The 18,030-nt window shown below is 41.9% G+C and overlaps 1 protein-coding gene across 2 annotated transcripts; it reads right to left on the bottom strand.

Moving 5' to 3' along the window:
- Positions 1–6,488: 6,488 nt before the first annotated feature.
- Positions 6,489–17,660, bottom strand: LOC310950938 (protein LYRIC-like). 2 transcript variants are annotated; one of them, XM_083918976.1, is made up of 13 exons: positions 17,055–17,660; positions 16,700–16,816; positions 15,952–16,033; positions 15,056–15,229; positions 14,041–14,091; positions 13,742–13,882; positions 11,550–11,633; positions 11,382–11,450; positions 11,139–11,284; positions 9,437–9,556; positions 9,042–9,149; positions 7,737–7,863; positions 6,489–7,472 (listed from the first exon to the last, which is right to left on the bottom strand). In XM_083918976.1, the coding sequence occupies exons 1-13, from the start codon at positions 17,382–17,384 to the stop codon at positions 7,408–7,410; spliced, it is 1,614 nt and encodes a 537-aa protein (XP_083775102.1). In that variant the 5' UTR covers positions 17,385–17,660; the 3' UTR covers positions 6,489–7,407. The 2 variants fall into 2 exon arrangements, with proteins under 2 accessions (XP_083775102.1, XP_083775103.1); XM_083918977.1 differs by lacking the exon at positions 13,742–13,882.
- Between the last annotated feature and the right edge of the window lie 370 nt (positions 17,661–18,030).

Below are 18,030 nucleotides of genomic sequence, written 5' to 3'. Positions count from 1 at the left end.
GCCTCTTGTCCCTGTCGGGGTCGCGGGGGGCTGGTGCCGATCCCAGCTGACATCGGGCGTGAGGCAGGGTCCAACCTGGATAGGACGCCAGTCTATCACAGGGCACATAGAGACAAACAGAGACAGACATCCATCCTTGTGAAGTTGCATGATAAAAATAGATTAACAAAAGAAAACACTTTAGTAAGAAAAAATATTAAAATAACATTTCTTGCGAACTTTTAAACAACAAAATTGAACAAAGAAAAATGATGAAGTCAAAATTAAAAGAAAACACTCTAAAGGGAGTGAAACAAAGAGATGCAGCAAACAGAGGGAAAAAACTGTTTTAAAAGTAGAAGTGAAGGTAAGAAGTAAAAAGCGAAGTTAAAAAGTCTAGAAGCTAAAATGCGGGTCGCCTTCACTTGTTATTTTATCCACAGAGGCACGGAGGTGTGTCTCGGGGTGGATCGACTTTTGGGGTGGAATAAGACAGCGGCGTCTTACGTATATCCAGCATTCTAACAAGGAAGATTAAACTATCTTTGGGAGATTTTACATTATTAATCTTTCCCATATCCAATTTAACCAAAACCCATGCAGTTTAACAGATAGCCGTGAGGAAAAAGAAGCATTATTTAGAAACAGAATATTCAAGAACTAAACAGAGACTTTGTGGTTCTGAAAACTACATGAACATATGATCATGAACACAGATAATACTAACTCATAAACAGTTACAACAATTTTAGGAGAGTGTCTTAGAGAAGCCAGTTGCAATAAAACAGGGAACTTAACTGTTTTTCAATTTACCAGGAGTCCTTTTGAAGTTGTTCCTTAATTAAAAGTATTTTTCTTGTCATTACCCAGTCCTTCTACTGGGGGTCGCTTTGCATCCTTTGAGAGGGACAGTCACTCACTGCAATTAGCGGTCAGATGTGAAGAGGGCGTCTGATTGATTTACACACCTGGGGGGGGGGCTTTTGGGGATACTTTTGTTTAATCCTACGCAGGGGAGAGGAAAGGTTCACACAGAGACTGTTTCCTACAAAACCTTTTACCTGAATACTGGACATACTGCCATTTGGACTGTTGTTGCATGTAAGTTTTCAAGATAAAAAGGTTTATTCGGAGGGCAGTAATGAAGACAGGACCCCTCTGGAGGATGACGACAAAGACGGGACCCCACTAGATGACTGCCAAAGAGATGAGACCCCTCTGAAAGATGACAATGACGGTGGGACCCCTCTGAAGGACAACCATGGTGACAGGACCCCACTGGAGGACTGGCAAAGAGAAGGGACCCCACTGGAGGAAGGCCACAGAGACAGCACCCCACTGGAGGAAAACCTTTGCACTGGTACCCCACTAGAAGACGACCCAGGGGATGGGGTCAAGAAGCCGACTGGAGGTCTGGGTTGGGCTTTGGCAGGGACGGTCAACAGGGTTTCTGGGGGTTCTGGGGAACATCGGCAAGACTATCTGGCTTGGGGTTTCAGGGTTTCAGGGGTTGGGTGGAGCTGGACAGCTGTCTGAGACAAAGACCATGTAGACGATTTGAAAGCTGGTCTACCACTGACAACCATCCTTCTCTTATTGTCAGGTAGCAGCGGTAAAACAACACAACACAACAAAGGAAGAAAAATATATTGAAAGAGAAAATGAACAGAAAATACACAAATAAAACAAAAAAATACCGTATACATAAAAAATATTTTAGTATTTTTTTTTACTTTTGTAGATTTTAGGTTAGGTAACCATCCCAATAAATCGGCTTGGTTATGGTCAGGGAAAGGTAGCAGTCAGGAATAGGAGGAACCAACACTGATTGTTTTTGCACTCCGTCGTCTGTCGTTTTACACTTTCTGCCTGCCTCCATAAGAGCCTTCATGGTGCTTTAACAACTTCACCACTTCTGCCTTTGCTTCAAATATTCACACGGCAACAAGATCCAAAATGTAAACATGGGTCACTGTTGTTTTATAGTGTTTCAGGTGGTTGCTAATACCTCATCACAAGACGTAATTTATATGGTAAACATTTAATTATAATATGTGTTGCTCGATTTCAAAAAAATGTTATCTCGTCAGCAACTGACTACATTTTTGTCTCAAAAATACTATAAATTAAACATTAAATAAGTTTGACCAATTAGCAACGTATGTATGTATGCAGAGAAAAGGTCTCATTTTGGTTGCAGGGCACTCATGCTGCCTTGCCGCTGTCCACTACCTCAGTGTCCTCTGCGGTACTGAGGGCAGAGCCTCCCCTGAGCCCTCCAGTACTACCTGCTCTACAAAGAGCACATTTCCCTTCCACTGGCCAAATATGTCTACAGCAGAGGTTAGCATGGACAAATAGTCTGTTGGTTCACAAGAGCCTGTTTGTTGAAACCTTCCCACACTTTTGCTTCTGAAATCAAAGAATCTGCAGTCCTTCCAGCCTGCTGCTACATGTGTGTGTCCAGTAGTTCTCCAAAGCCCTGTGCACTCCTCAATCAACCGTTGGTTACCCAGAACCTCCTCACAGCATCATCAAACTCCTCATACCCTGACTTGAACCTCTGCCCCCTCAAGCCTTCCACCCGTTTCTTGAGTTGCTGCCATAACATGCTCCTGGCTCCACTGCCCTGCCAACCAGTCTTTACCAACCTTAAAGGAATCTGTCTCATGTCTCAGAACACTCATCTGATCTTCTGACTGACTGGAGCGTCCTCGAGAGCCTTCTCATCCCAGCGCAGTTCTTCTCCTGCTCAGATTACCTCATGATGATAAAAAAAAAACATATTTTTTCTTGTTTTATTGCAATGATTTATATGTGCATGATATTAATCTCTTATCATAAGATTTTTTATACTTATCTTTTAATCATATTAAAGTAGCAATACCACAATGTAAAAAGTAAAAGCACTCATTATGCAGAATGGCCTCTTAGACAATATACTATATTATTGATGACATATTGCAGATGAGTCAACATGTAAGCAGCAATTTATTGTCTTAGCTGGGGGAGAGGTTATGCATTATAACTACCTTGTCTGCTGTTGGGTAATTGAATCCACAATAATACATCATATTTTAAAGGTTTCTTTATGAAAATTCTAAAGCTAGTGCAGTAAAAAGAAAAAAGTACAATTTCCCACTTTGAGATGCAATCCAATGTAGGTAACAAGTGTAATAAAGTGAAAATACTAAGGTCAGATACCGCCAAAGTGTACTTTATAGTATAGTATAGTATTTGTATAGTATAGTATAGTATTTGAGTAAATATATTCAGTCCATTACTGGTTAAGAGGAAAGAGCAGGAGAGACTTCATTCACTTCACTTGATTGAAGAAATACACGAATAAGAGTGTATGAAAATACATTTCTGGGTGTGATACTAGACCACAAAATCTGCTGGAAACCTCATATCAAACATGTGCGAGCAAAGCTGGCATGGAGCGTTGCAGTTTGGGAAAAACACAACACATTCTGCAGCCCTGTATCACGCTAAAGCGTGAAATAGATACGTTGGTCCACCTCGCAAAGCGTGTCACTGTCACGTTTTTTCTGACCAAAGCGTGAAGAGTAAACGCTTTCTTCCTGCGTAAGAAGAAGAATTCCTTTATTAACCTCACAAGGATTTTTTCACTCTGTTATTATTATTATTCAGATTACACACACACACACAGGCCCGAAATACACAAACAGGACCTATATACATGCAATTAGATGAGATGTCAGAGCGAGGGGGCTGCCAATGGATCAGCGCCCCGAGCAGTTGAGGGTTTGGTGCCTTGCTCAACAGCACCTCGCAGTGCCCAGGAGAACTGGCACCTCTCCAGCCACCAGTCCACACAGGGACACACCAGCGACCCTACGGTTCCCAGCCGAGTCACCTATGGACTGAGCTACTGCCGCCCCGGGTTGCACTCTGGCTCATAAAACACTGTACACCCTATACTGATGACTTGTATTACTGTATCTGAGTTGCTCCCTGTGCTGTGCATGGGTGTGTGAATGTGGTGTAAATGGTTAGATTAGATTAGATGGTATGTAGATGTCCACTGCCATCTGTGTGAATGTCTGTGTGAATGGGTGAATGTGACAAGTAGTGTGAAAGCGCCTTGAGTAGTCAAAAGACTAGAAAGGCGCTATATAAGTACAAGTCCATTTACCATATTGTCACTAAATGGTCGACTAGCAGACATATCAAGTGTAGTTAGCATCTTTTGTTAGCATCTGTTGTTTGTTTGCTTGTTAGCTTGTAAGTGTCAGTGGCTGACAGCTATGATGACAGTGTGTTTTCTCTGTACTGACAGTTCACTCTGAGCTGGAGCTTTCAGGTCTCTTTGATGGTGTTGTTTCAAAGTCTTTCCCCGTCCAGTAGTGTTTCACATATCAGACAGTGATTGGTTTATGGATTAGTGACTTACAAACTAAAACTGAATGCGCTTGAATGTCAGATTTCAGAGAAGTGCATAGACATCTCCTCCCTCAGCAGAGGAATGTGAAAACACCTCTCTAGTGACAAACTTTGATCAGATACATGTCCCTATGGGGCTGTTAAGTCTGACGTTACACCCTTTCATAATAAGATTTCCAGGTCCAAACAAAACAGACAACAATGGCTGAACCTGTGAATAATTACGATCACTTCTTTCTTCAGTGAAACATCTTTTCATTAATAGGAAAGAGGTAAAATGACAATTATGTTGTTGTTTTTACTAAGATTTTGCAATTGGGAACACAACACTGCAGCATTGTAGAAATATCAGGCATTACTTAGCCTGGAAATCCAGACCCACGTCTATGCAGACGGCGGTCCCAATGCATGCATTTTCAAAATACCACTGGACGCAATTGGACAGCACTACGACTGACTACGACCAATCATCTGCAGTTTGTTGTTTACTATCACGATTTTGACGGCACATCACTGTTGTCATCGGTTACGCCTGCCCATAACAGATAAAACAATTTGACTGGTGAGTTGGGATTTTCTGACAAGCTCCAACGGTGAGTGCCCAGAGACAGTGGCAGGGCAAAGTGACATTTGCAACGGTGCATCTGGATTTCAAGGGTAGCCTGGACCAGCTTGGGCCCAGAAATCGTATTTTGAAAGGGTGTTAGGTCACGTCTTAAAAGCCAGATAGTCAGTGTCAGACATTGGAGAGGACATAAACAGAAGAAAACAATTTTTTGAGTGGAGGGGGACTTTTATCCATTTTTTCATTCTTTTTTTTTTTTTACCTGGTCCTTAATGTTGAAGGACAAAAGGATTAAGTTGAGAGCCTTCAGCTTACCCGATTTGTGTATCAGGATGAAACTGGAGCATGCAAAAGAAGGATCTTTTTGAGTGTTGAATCCAGGACATCTGCAAATATTTATTTTCTCTCTTTTGTTTGATCAAATAAGCTGGAGCTTTGTAGAAATAAAGTAACCTATACAAACGTTTCCCAGGAAATGTTTTAGGTAAAATCACCTTCCATTCACTCAGTTTTTACCCAAATGCAATTCTGAACAAATGTCCATATGTCTACAATATTGCATCCCATTTGAGCTGCCAACAACTATTCTCATTATTAATTGATCGATCAAACCCAAGCCTGTGATATCTTCAAATTTGCAATGGCCCAAATATATATATAATAATATATTTAAAAAGCAGCGAATCCTTCCCATTCAGACAGATTTAATTGGCTTGGCAAGTACTTTTAAAAGCTGTGGTTGTACGGGTTCGTCAATCCTCTAGATCCATCCTTGAATATAGTAACTCGTTACTGCCACTGCCACATTTTTAACCCGAAGTGCATTAGATATAGTGACATTTGCAGAGGAATTAAGTTTCATATTTTATGTAACAAAATTCAAAAAATGTATTTGCTTTTGACGTATTGGTTATAACATGTACAACACAAAAAGAGAATAAAGGTTAGAAGTGAGGTGAGATTATGAACATCAAGCGGTGTAATGTTTATTTCTTGAAGCCACAAGGGCCTCAGGTGTTCTTAGGACTTTTAAGACTGTTTCAACCTTCTGTATATAATGAAGTCTAGTAACCATTTAGCACTAGGCTTTTATTTTGAAGACAAGAACTGCTTCCGGTCTGTGTGACAGATTAGATAGGCTCAAATCCGATGATGTAACTAGTCCTTTCCAGAAAGTTATAGAGATGAAGCTTTATTTAAATACTTCTAGAGAAATTGCATGTTGTGTTGTACCATTGTGTCCCGACATTAACCACTTCTTAGTCTAAAGGGCACAGTTATTTTTCTTTTCAGATTTCCCATACACTTCTATGGATTTGTAGTCTGAGTATTTATCTTGTGAAGGTTAGCCTGCAGGCCTGAGGCTTCAACCTGACAGCTCATGAAAAGCTGTCACTCCTGAAGGCTGCAGTAATTTGCCCTTTATGATTCTGAGTCACGGCATAGACGGCTTTGTTCATCATCATCCTGTTTCATTAGTCATAACACAGTAGCTGCAACAGCTTACTTTGAAAACTGTGATACAAAGACGCCAAAATATAGAAAAACTGGCCTTTATTTAGTCTTTTTACATATGGCTTTAGCTTTTCTTTTATTACAAACAGGTTTTTACAAAAGGTTCTGAAGACTTTCGAATCAACCACAGGTGGAAAATCATGAAGAGGCTGATGTCACTGCAGTGGTACATCTACGGTAAGACTGCCACACGGCTTTGGCCGCAGAGAAGTCACTGACAAAAACAACAAGGAAACAGTTGTCTCTAAACACTGCATTACAACTTCATACAAAGGACAAACCAGATGGACTGAGGCAGTTGAAATGATGAAGAATGCAAGAATACAGAGCAGACACTTTTGTTCACCCCCCGAAGCTCAGGTCTCATTTACGTCACAGATGTTTACACCCATTTGACGTCGACATGAAACAAACATTTGATCTCTCAGCTCTTTTCAACCAGCAGCACTCACTGTACCATCATGAATCGCAAATGTAAGAGAAAAATAAAAGACTGCAAAGGCCAGTTCAGCATTATGGCCCAGTGTTGAGTGCCCTGAAGTATATTGACCGTTTTCGTTCTCTACACAGTAAACTCCAGTCGTTAGCCACCACAACATCAAATTTCTAAACATAATCAGTATTTTCTAAGTCTAATTACTACAATACAGCTCTTTCAATCAGTTATTTGATCCAGTGGAATTAGAAGACAGAATCAAGAGTATCAAATGCATACTTAAAAATCATTAACACCGCATTACGTAAGATTGCACTGCATCTAGGTTCAATTTTCAACAATCCATCGACACTTCATGTGTATAAAAGTTGTTTCATTTTCCAGACTGGGTTTAAGGTTTAAGTCCGTCATGAAGACCTTAGTTTAAAGTTCTCGTCACAAAAGGTGTTGCATAAACAGGATATGAAGTCCTCTGCATACAGAGGTCTGCAGCGTGGACTCAGTCTCATGTCTCTCTCCTCGCCTTCTTCTTCTTTGCTGGCTTGGGCGCTTGGCTCTCCTCAGGTTTTTCTGTAGAAACACAAAAAGGGAAAGGAATATTGCTCACACAGCTGTAAACATGGGATTTACATGGTTTCGTACATTTTCAACACATCCATTTGGTTCACTGCTGAGAAAAGATATAAATAACATGTCCTTTTTTATCATTGTTCTTCAAAAGGGTCAAACTAATATGATGGCTCACAGTGAACGACACTGGGACACCAAGGCACCTACTGTCTGAGATATCCAGCAGCAAGGAGTAATATCTTGCTGGGGTTTAAATGGGCTTACTTTGTTGTGTTGGAGCAGAAACATTGTTCTGCTTGGCAGTGGGCTCTCCATCAGTTGGCTTCTGTGGCACTTGTGTGACAGGGGGGTTCTGGGAAGTGTTGTCCTTCACTAGTTGCTCCACTCTCACCTATAAGAAAGGGAAACATCACATCAGGGATAATTTATGCGATGATGACGATGTGCAGTGCCAGTGTTGTAAATGATATGCACAAGCCAATAAGCCGGCACATACATTTCATATGCGTACAGATGATGTTAAAAGCTTTTAAAGCCTACTGTACTCCACTATATACGGTCCACTTGTGGTCGGTTATAGTAAAGCAGAGGTGAAAAAGCTTCAGGTGGCATTTAATAATGCATTCAGAATCTGGCTCAAGCTCTTAAGACGGATAAGTGCAAGTCATATGTTTGTGTTCCCACCTTTCATGCTGTGTACAGTGACACAAGATATTCCTCTTGCTATTGGAAACATTGGAATAACTCACTATATGTGGTTTTGGGTTTATGATTATGTTTGTGCTGTTGTCCTTTATTATTTTTTTTTATTTTTTATTTTATGTTTAAACTGATTGGGACCTGTGTCTGAAATAAAAGGCCTAGTCCACATGAACACAGGTATTTTTGAAACCAAATTTTTATGGCCACAGGTCAAAAAAGAATTCCCGTCCACACCACCGGTATGATAAGAAATATCTCTGTCCGCATGAAACCGCAAAATTCACCTCAAACAATGTCATGCACATGCCAAAGCAGTAGGTGGCGATAGCATTCCTAACAGGAAGGCCATTTTAGCCAATCACAAGGCAGGAAAAATTCATACCAGAATAACAACAATAGCGAACTGAGGTCGGGCAGATTCCTTCGTGTGGACTGACAGTGAGACACACAAAAAAGTGCTGACAAGTTGCTAAATAGAACTAGTGGCTCTGTCCTCCATATCAGCTGGTCACGTCTAGAGTGCTCCACACGTCTCCATGGATACTGACTGTTTACCGTCGCAAAGTGTGACGTCAAACAGTGTCGACAAGAAACTGCCGTTTTCCTCAGTTCTCCTGTCCACACATGACTGCTGAAACTGGACTTTTCCAAAAAGTTCACCCTGGACTCCGGTTTCAGGAGCCACAACTGTGGTTACGTGTGGATGAAAGGACAAACCGTGCAGAAAAAACACCGTTTCAAAAATACCTGTGTTCGTGTAGACAGCCCCTCACTTAAATTGAAAGTCCCATCTCCCTGTACCGTAGTAGATAAAGCTGTGAAACCCCCATTCTGCTTCAAGAATGTACAGATATTAGCACCACTGACCTCGACAGCAGCTGCTTTGACGGGCTGGACGGCAGCAGCATTCTCCTGAACAGGTGGCTGCTTCTTCAGCAAGGCTGCAGGCGCTGCCTCCTTCTCTGGCTCCTCGCCCTTCACAGGACACAAGCCAAGTTTACAGCAAACTGTGCGGTCAATGCAAACTTTAGAAATGTCAGTGACTGTCATAAGAATTAGCTGACTGTGCAGGCCAAGAGAAGAAACAACCTCCTTAAAAGTCAAACATTTAGCACATACATTTAAAGCCTTACATATGAATAATTAGTATTTTGCATTATATTATTAGTATTGGATTATACAGGTTAGATGCACCCTGTACATTGAGTGTGTGGTTAGTCACACTACATGGAGGGTTTCTTCATTTTTACAGATCCAGTTACCTGTCCAGCCGTTCCTCCCTCCTCAGCAGCCTTCTTCTTCTTCTTTTTCTTCTTTTTAGCAGTTTTAGCTGCTCCATCAGCAGCAGTCTCTCCCTTGTCCTTCTCATCTTCATCATCGTCCTGACAAACACACATCCATAGAAATTGAAAAAAAAGCAGGAAAACAAGAGCAGCAGCAGATATGACAATGACCCAGCTTCAAATGGGATGAAGAAAGACTTCCGTTACACAGAGTTCTCACTGTAAGCCACTGTAGGATTTAATAATCTTTACTTTGCTGCCATGTAGTTGTCAAAAATGCCACTGTGGCAGAGTCGCACATGCCACATTTGTGAAATAATTGTGTCAATATGTGCAACTATGTTTTACTGCTGTGACTAAATGTTTGCCAAGAAAAGCATCCTTTAACATGATCTGTATACATCAACCGTCTAGAGAAATGGTCTGTTTAAAAACTGAACTGTGTGGGTGTACTGTGGCGGTGCAGACGTTGTAATATTCTTAATGTAACAAAGGCTGTGTGTACTCAGCCTATTGTGTTGAGCCACCATGAGCAGCAGGGTCTTATACTCGCCACGCAGCATGAAACCAAAGGAACCAACTACTGTTTCCTGGAGCTATATCACCACTGCTGCTGAACCCGATCCAAGTCTGTTTACAGGTCAAGACTATAGGCCATGAAGTGATGTCACTTGAGTCTGAGTCGGTCGGGGCTGAAGACCACAAGTTAAAAATGAAAAATATGCAAAAGTGTTGGGAGTTAATTTATCAAACTTCTGCAGTAAGCTGCATTTTATTTTTACTTCCTCTCATTCTATGTGTATTCTTATATTGCCCTGTGAGTCTTTTTTAAGCTGTCTATCATGAATACGACAAAGTTAAAGGAGCTCAATATTAAATTGATGAGATGGCGGCTCTATTAAAGCCACAAAGTGCAGGATTTGAAATTATCTTACTCTGCTGCCATCTGGTGGGAGCATAAAGAACAGCACTGACAAACAGCAAGGCATGCTACTATACTTACATTTACAGTATGTCATAACATCCATATTAATTATTATTAGAACAGTTATTGTTTTATTAATTTCATTCATATTAAATACATTAGAATTTAGCCTGCTACGACAAAATGTCTGCCATGAACAGTCTGTAAACATACACTCTGTCCTGAGACACACCTGTGTGGGTGTGCAGAGGCTGTCATATTCTTAATAAAAAACAAAATCACAACAAAGACTGTGTGTGTGTGTGTGTGTGTGTGTGTGTGTGTGTGTGTGTGTAAGAGTTCCTATATGTCACAGAGTAAGTTAAAATGGTGATTGATCATGTGACCCACTAATGAAAGCACTAGTTGCCTGTCTGTGTGAGACATTCCCTCTCTAGATGTAAATAAGCCGCCATGTAAGTGACACTGCTGATAGTGGTTGTTGTCTGTTGGTGAAGCTCCTCACTGCGGGTTATGCTGCGTTCAATTGTAAGCTGGAACTTCCATCTTCTGAGTCAAACTGTGTGTGTGTGTGTTCTCTATTCTATTGTGTTGAGTCACTAGTATGAACAGCAGGGCCGCAGTCAGGGGAAAGAACCAGGACAGCTTCCCTGGGGCTTGCACCCAGGGGCCTCATCAATTACTGGGTTGTTATTTTGAAATCTTTCAGGTAACTCCCATAATGCTTAGTTTTGTCCCAAGCCCAGGTGTACTTACAGCCGCGCCAATCAACAGATTAACCGTGGCGGGCTCAGGAAGGGGCTGCTCCAGAGCGGTGGGGGGCTCAGGGGTGGGCTCTTCGTAGTTACCCCAGGCTTCAGAGGGGGCGTTCCAGTCAGAGCTGGGGTCGACTGAACTGCCGTCTGAGAAACACAAAGACCAACAGAAAATGGATGTGTAAAGGAGTATCAGAACAATACAGTTACACTGAGGTTAAATGGAACCGTATATTATCCTTACTAAGTCCAGACCACTCGTCGTCCACTCTGGCCTTACTGAGCCAGGGCAGGTCGCTCACAGGCTGGGGCTCTACAGAGACACAAGAACAAGAACTCAGCCTTAGACCCACAAGGGAGGATTCCAGGTTAAACCACAACGTGGTACATTACCAGTTTATTGTATACTTACCAGCAGCACTAACAGCCTGTCCACTTAAAGACACCAGATTTCTCTCTGCTGTGGGCATGCCCCTGTCAATCACAGTCCACGAGTCTGAAACACACACACACACACTCTATGATGTCAATATTAAACACAATTAACTTTGACTGATAAATGAGTGGATTAGTACGTTGATGAGAATAGCTGAAGCTTTTTAATGCTTTAAATAACTGCTCCTTGGCATTTTGCAGACCTGTCACGTACTTCTGTGGCTTCATTATTTATTAGGCCGGATACATCTTTTCCCTTCCAAACTGGAATAAACATAGCCTGTCAGCTCTGATAGCTCATGTGTTAGTCACTATAGAAACTAGGCAGAACCAAGTGTTGCTCTACAAGTCATTCAGTAGAGAATCTACATATTGAACTTGAGCAGACATTGCTGTAGCTCTCTATTTTATTCTTGAATAGTATTATATTCAAAATAAAAAGGATCATACATAAAACAGTCTAAACAGTTGGAGCAGTACTGTAGAAGTGTTGAGTGAATGTTCACCGTTCAGTGTGTCATCTGTGAACAGTCATGTTGATGTTTCAGTGTAGTGAGTTTCCGGACCCACAGGTGGTCATTTGACTGGGTCACAGGAAAAGTGAGTGTGTCCCAAATAAAATGTTTTTTTGACACATTGTAGTGTTGATCTCGTGTTTTGTGTTACATTAGGAATGGGAATCAAGAACCGGTTCCAGTTGAGAACCGGTAACAAATTGTAATTGGAAATGGAATAGTGTGCCTCCAAGCGTATCGATTCCTCTTATCAATGCAGGCATGTTTTTCTCACAGTTCATTGCAAAACAATGTCATTAAACTCATTTGCTGGAAACTTGCAACAAGGAGTCATGGCAGAGTGAAGGAAGAGTCCAAAGCCTGGCCTTATAATTGCATTAACACCACGCAACTAGGCTTAGCAGATAAACCTCAGTAAAGAAGAAAACTGTACAAATATTCTCTCATTTCATCTACACTGTGTTCTGACTCAGATAAAAAAAAGTGTTGCATTGATGCTGGAAACCTGTGTACACTCTTTTTCCAACACAAAGAAAACTGATCAGGAAAATTTAAAGAATCGAACTGATAGGGGCACAGAGTAGCTCACCTGGTAGAGCAGGGTGTGCCCCACATACTAAAGACTGAATCCTTACTGCAGCGGCCCAGGTTAGATCTGTCTTAGCAATATTGTTTTACAATGTTACAAGTTGTTTTTTTTAGTTCCGACTGTGTTCTTACGACAGTGGCAAGAAACAGACTTTGATGTGGATCTGTCACATCTGCTGATACCTGATCCTTTTATTAAGGTCGATATTAGCATTAGGAACGCACGATGTTAGTCATTTTTATTATACATCAGCACGATTAGCAAAACTGGTCCGATGTTAACTGATGATAATTTACGTCTAGCTTGTGTGTGTCAGGTGTGTGTGCGCGACAGGTTTTTTTTGCCACACAGAGTTTGTGACAGCGCAGGATTTACATGTAGAAGACGACGGTGAATAATGTCGGCAGTCTGGGCGGTTTTCGAGGTGAAAACAGAAGGCTCGCAAATTGCAGTGTGCGATAGTTACGACATCGAAGTTTGCGAGGAGGATATAAAGTTCACAAAGATTTCTCAGGAGAAACAAACAAACAACACAGCAGGCACTCCACCGAACCCTCGACAGAGAAATACAGACGGAGAGGAGCATGAAAACCAAGATGCTACAACAAGGCGTTGTAACCAGATGGAATAGCACATTGCTAATGATGAAAAGTCTGCTGGACCAGAGGTGTGCACTTGGTGTGTGTGTGTGTGTGTGTGTGTGTGTGTGTGTGTGTGTGTGTGTGTGTGTGTGTGTGTGTGTGTGTGTGTGTGTGTGTGTCAGAACATGAGCTTCCCTCTTCTCTCGTCCGTACCAGTGCAACCTCACTGAAAACATGTTCAAACTATTTTTATGCAGATCGAATTGATCGGTTATCGGCCATGACAGCCATGTTAATGTCGGTATCGGACAATTTTCATGTCGGTGCATCCCTAATTAGTATATACTACATCCAGCCTATCAATCAGTGCATGTTGATTCGGACACTGCAGCTTATGGAGGTTATCAGGCATTAAGTGCTTTATGGAATGGACATTTTTTTTTTTTACACCAACACATGTAGTTAAGTTGTAAATCGTTTTTACCATCAATCTCCACTCTCCACAGTGATGCTGGCTCTCTACTGGTTGTCCATGGGCCTGTCTTGGGTGCACCAGTGGGAGCAGAAACTTTTACAGCCATGTCAGGCACACCAGCAGCCACGGCTACCATCTCACTGCTGTTAACTAATACCAAAAAAGAAACCCGACACTCAGCTAGAATAAACACAGATCAGGTTGGTGACACGTCTAATATGGGAGTTCCCAGTAAAGCATGTGAACTTCAATTAAAGATTATGCATAGATGAGACATCAGTGCTTGGGGTGTCTCTGTTGATAATTACCTTGAGATACAACACCCTCAACCTTCTCTGCCTTCACTTTTGTAGCTTCTCCTGAAAAGAAAGAATTTTGAAAAGGTCAATACAAGTCAAGTAGACCATCCATGTGAGCCTATTAATGAAGGGAGCACACACAAACACTTAAGCTAAAACACTGCAGGGAAACCTCCCTCTGGGAGTCAATTAAAATCCCTTACAGCCTGTATATATAGTGCGTCCTGTTAACAAGAGACCGACAAAACGCAACAACAGCCCATAGCAAAACAACTAAGACAAACATCTCTTTCTAGGTGCCATATTAGGCTGTATGAATCTGAATTTATACATTTACAGTGCCTATAGAAAGTCATGGCGGCCTTATGAAAGTCACTTTTTTGTTTTACAGCCTGAAATGAGAATACATAAAATATATATTTCCAGCTTGATTTACACATTTTGCCTTACAACATTCAAGTGAATTTTTTTCTTTTTCTGGAGATTAATTGAAGAAAAAAGAATTGGAAGGGATTGATCACTTTTCCAACACTGCAATTCTAGTTTTTCATTTTGTATTAATTTTCAGAAATTTGGAGAAAAAAAGAATTTCACTTGAATGTTGTTTAAATTTGTTCACGCTGGAAAAATATATATTTAAATGTATTATCATTGAATATCGTAAGATAATATGCCTCCGTTAGCCAACTACCACAATGTGACCGCGGGCAAAGCAGGTTCACCTCATATGGCTCCGCTTTGACTGGAGGAGAAGCGTTGCCTTCACTGTCACTTGTAAAGTGGAGATTCCAATGTTTTGCGCATTTCGTGGTGTCATATGCTGACTTTCCCGACCTGAATTCTAATAAAATTTCAGGCTGTAAAAAAAATGACTATTTCAAAGGGGTATCACAACTTTCTATAGGCACTGTATAAAAAAAGTGTTGCAAACCCCCTCCCTTGTCTAAAAATTCAGCAAAAGAAGCAAATCCCAGCCTTAATGAAAATATATATGGTTTTAAGAATGACATCTTTTAAGAGCCACCTTTTTTCTTCTTCTGGCTGGCAGGTGTGGGGGCTGCAGGGGCCTTGGGCTGCTCTGGGGGAGCACTCACAGGTGTGTTCCCTCCTCCAGGACTGGCTGAGCCATCACTGGAACTCTTGTCCTTCTTGCGTTGCTCACGCTTCTCCTTGTTGCTGACCTTGGTCTCCCATGTGCCTGAAAAGTACCGTTGAGTGCAGCATAGAATAAGTTGCAAAATACTGCAAGGTTTCATTATCGGATTAGTGAGGAAATGTGGTATGGATCAGGCCGGATAAAGGAACAGATGACTGTTCAAATACACACTAAAGGTATTTAACTGAGAAAAAGGCAGGCCCCATTCTAACAAAATACAGGCATAGGCATCATTTACGCTACGGACGCTGGGGACATGTCCCCACAACTTCTTGAAATGGACAATTTTGTTCCCACCACTTATTATAAGTATAATTTGTTAAAATGTTCTGAAAAATAGGGTGTCACGATGATGACAATAGACAATTTATTGATGAGGTGATGTGTCGCGTTACTCGCGTTCCCATGGTCAGATGACCACGGGAATTGGATAAAGGCAGTTTGACAGAATGACAAAAGAGCTGGTCAAGTTAGCTTAAACATGCTAAAAAAAAAAAACAAAGATAGAAGGATGCGCTACTTCTGCCTTAAATCAGTTCTTGTCACCAAATGTTTTTTTTGTGGAAAAAACTGAAACAAAAAGTGTCCCGATGCTTTTTCAACCAAAGTGACACCAGTGGGTACAGGAATGACTAAAATTGTTAGACCACATTCAAATTCATAAAAAAAACAAAAATGAACCAAAACAGGCCTCTTCAAATAAACAGTGATGTGATCCCCTAACCCAAAAAAACACAATTAGGATGTGATGCATAGTATTTCACCTTCTTCTGGTTCTTTGCCATCTGCAGTCGAAGTCTTGCTTTCCTTTACCGCCTGTTTGGGTTTCTTCTTTGACTTTTTCAACTAGCAGAAGAGAAATAGCGGACATGAGGTAGAAAAAGACAGATCTGGGATTGTGAGGCTGGGTTTGAAGAAACAGGAGATGGGCTACAGTGGAGATACTACACAGCACATATGGTTTCACCCCCAAGAGCAGCAACTGGCCCCATGCTGACTGAACCATGGCCAATCAATCAAATCAGCCTGCTCAAGCCACATCTATTTATAAGTGAAACCACATCCACTAGGCAGGTCTCACTAAATATGTCCTTTTTGTAAACACCATTTCCATCTCTCCGTGTATGCACAATTACATCTTCTGACTCCAGCACCTTTATGAACTCAGTGTGTGTCACTTTGTGGTGTCCAGAGAAAGGCTGCACTTTGTGCTGTGCCATCCATTCTACAGGATTTTGCTGCAACTGAAAGTTTAAAAGTGTAACCCAACACTGGCAGCTGGTGTGGTTTCACCACTGCAGTGTGACGGTAAGAAAAGCTGGTGTTTTCTCAACTGCTTTACAAAGAAGATGACATGAAAAACGTGTGACTTTAGCAATGGTAGGGAAGTGCTAACACCTATACAAACATAACCTGGGCACACCCATCACACCGGACAATTCAAAATGTGCAGGTCACATCACCATGTTGTGGTGTGTGTGTGTCTTATATATCCTTAGTACAGCAAGTTACCTCTGCAGCCTTTTCGGCCTTGCCTTGTGGTGGGGGCGGCTGGTGATGTGGCACTATCTCTTCCACTATGGCTTCCTCCTCCGGCTCAGCAACAGCTCTCCCATTTGGCTGGGTTTTCTGCAATGCACATGTGAAGACAAAATGTAGAGGGCCATGACAGATATATTCCTTTCAATATGCAACATCAGCCAAGGCTAGCATAGCCAGGTCGGACACTGGCCCTAAGATAGCTCGGGTTTTGGCCATGGCACGAAATTCATCTGTCACTGTGGTGTTAGCTTGACAGCTAGCCTTGCTAACCGTAGAGCTGTGGAGCTAGGAAAGGGTGTAGACTGGTCTCATTCATGCTACGTGCCTTTTCTGCCTTCTTCTTCTTTTTCTTAGGTTCCTCGGTTTTGACAGGTTTACTGACACTCCGCTTTACTTCAATGCCGTCGTCCACAGAGCTTCCAGCGGGTCGTTTCTTGAAGATCGCTCGGCAGGTTGAGGCCCACAGAGCGACCATCAGCACTAGCCCGGTGCATGCCGCTAAGAGGATCACCCATGGCGGAATGAGATCAGGCTTCAGTCCCAAATCCACGCCGAGCTCGGAGCGCAGCAGCCCCGCACCTTTGGACAACAGTTCATTCAGACGATGTGTGAGCAGCCTGACCTGCTGAGAGGCCGCGTCCTGCCACTGCTCCATCTCTATTGTATTTCAGACAACAGACCGATTAGTCACGCTCTGCTCGCCGCTGTTAGCTGCGCTAGCCTGCAGTGCTAGCTAAAAATAACGGAACGACTTGGACATGATGGAAGACAATAAATGCATCCCCTCCTCCGACAGAAATAACTGGCCCAGCCAGGCAGCGTGCTAGCTGGCTAAATGCTCTTAAGGCAGCAGCGACAAACTAAGTCAGCTAACTAGCCAGCAGGTTAGCTGATATCATCGTAAGATAATATGCCTCCGTTAGCCAACTACCACAATGTGACCGCGAGCAAAGCAGGTTCACCTCATATGGCTCCGTTTTGACTGGAGGAGAAGCGTTGCCTTCACTGTCACTTGTAAAGTGGAGATTCCAGCTTGTAAATTGCAAACCTGTCACCGTGACCTCTTTGACAGCATATTGTAGCAGATAACCGTCCCAAAAAGTTAATTTAAACAAAACTAATTGTTTTTGTTGCGGTTATTACTCTGAAGATACATACTATGTGTTTTAAATGACAGATTGAACTACGATAATATATATATAATATTACGATTATGCCAGATTCATAATTGCTCTGAGTTGTTGCCAACATTTATTTGATCATATTTGCTACCAGTTATTAGAAAATGCCTTGGCCCGATA

This window comes from Echiichthys vipera (assembly GCF_963691815.1).
Source record: "Echiichthys vipera genome assembly, chromosome: 8".
Taxonomy (NCBI): domain Eukaryota; kingdom Metazoa; phylum Chordata; class Actinopteri; order Perciformes; family Trachinidae; genus Echiichthys; species Echiichthys vipera.
Note: the sequence above shows the minus strand (reverse complement) of the source record. Positions and strands in the feature narration are given on the sequence as shown.

Excerpts from the sequence above, each read along its gene's own strand:
- LOC310950938 (XM_083918976.1), bottom strand. The coding sequence starts at position 17,384 with ATGGAGCAGTGGCAGGACGCGGCCTCTCAGCAGGTCAGGCTGCTCACA. Across the intron at positions 16,817-17,054 it reads AGAAGAAGAAGGCAGAAAAG|AAAACCCAGCCAAATGGGAG; the intron begins GCACGTAGCATG and ends TGTGCATTGCAG. Across the intron at positions 13,883-14,040 it reads TGAGGGTGTTGTATCTCAAG|TTAACAGCAGTGAGATGGTA; the intron begins GTAATTATCAAC and ends TTTTGGTATTAG.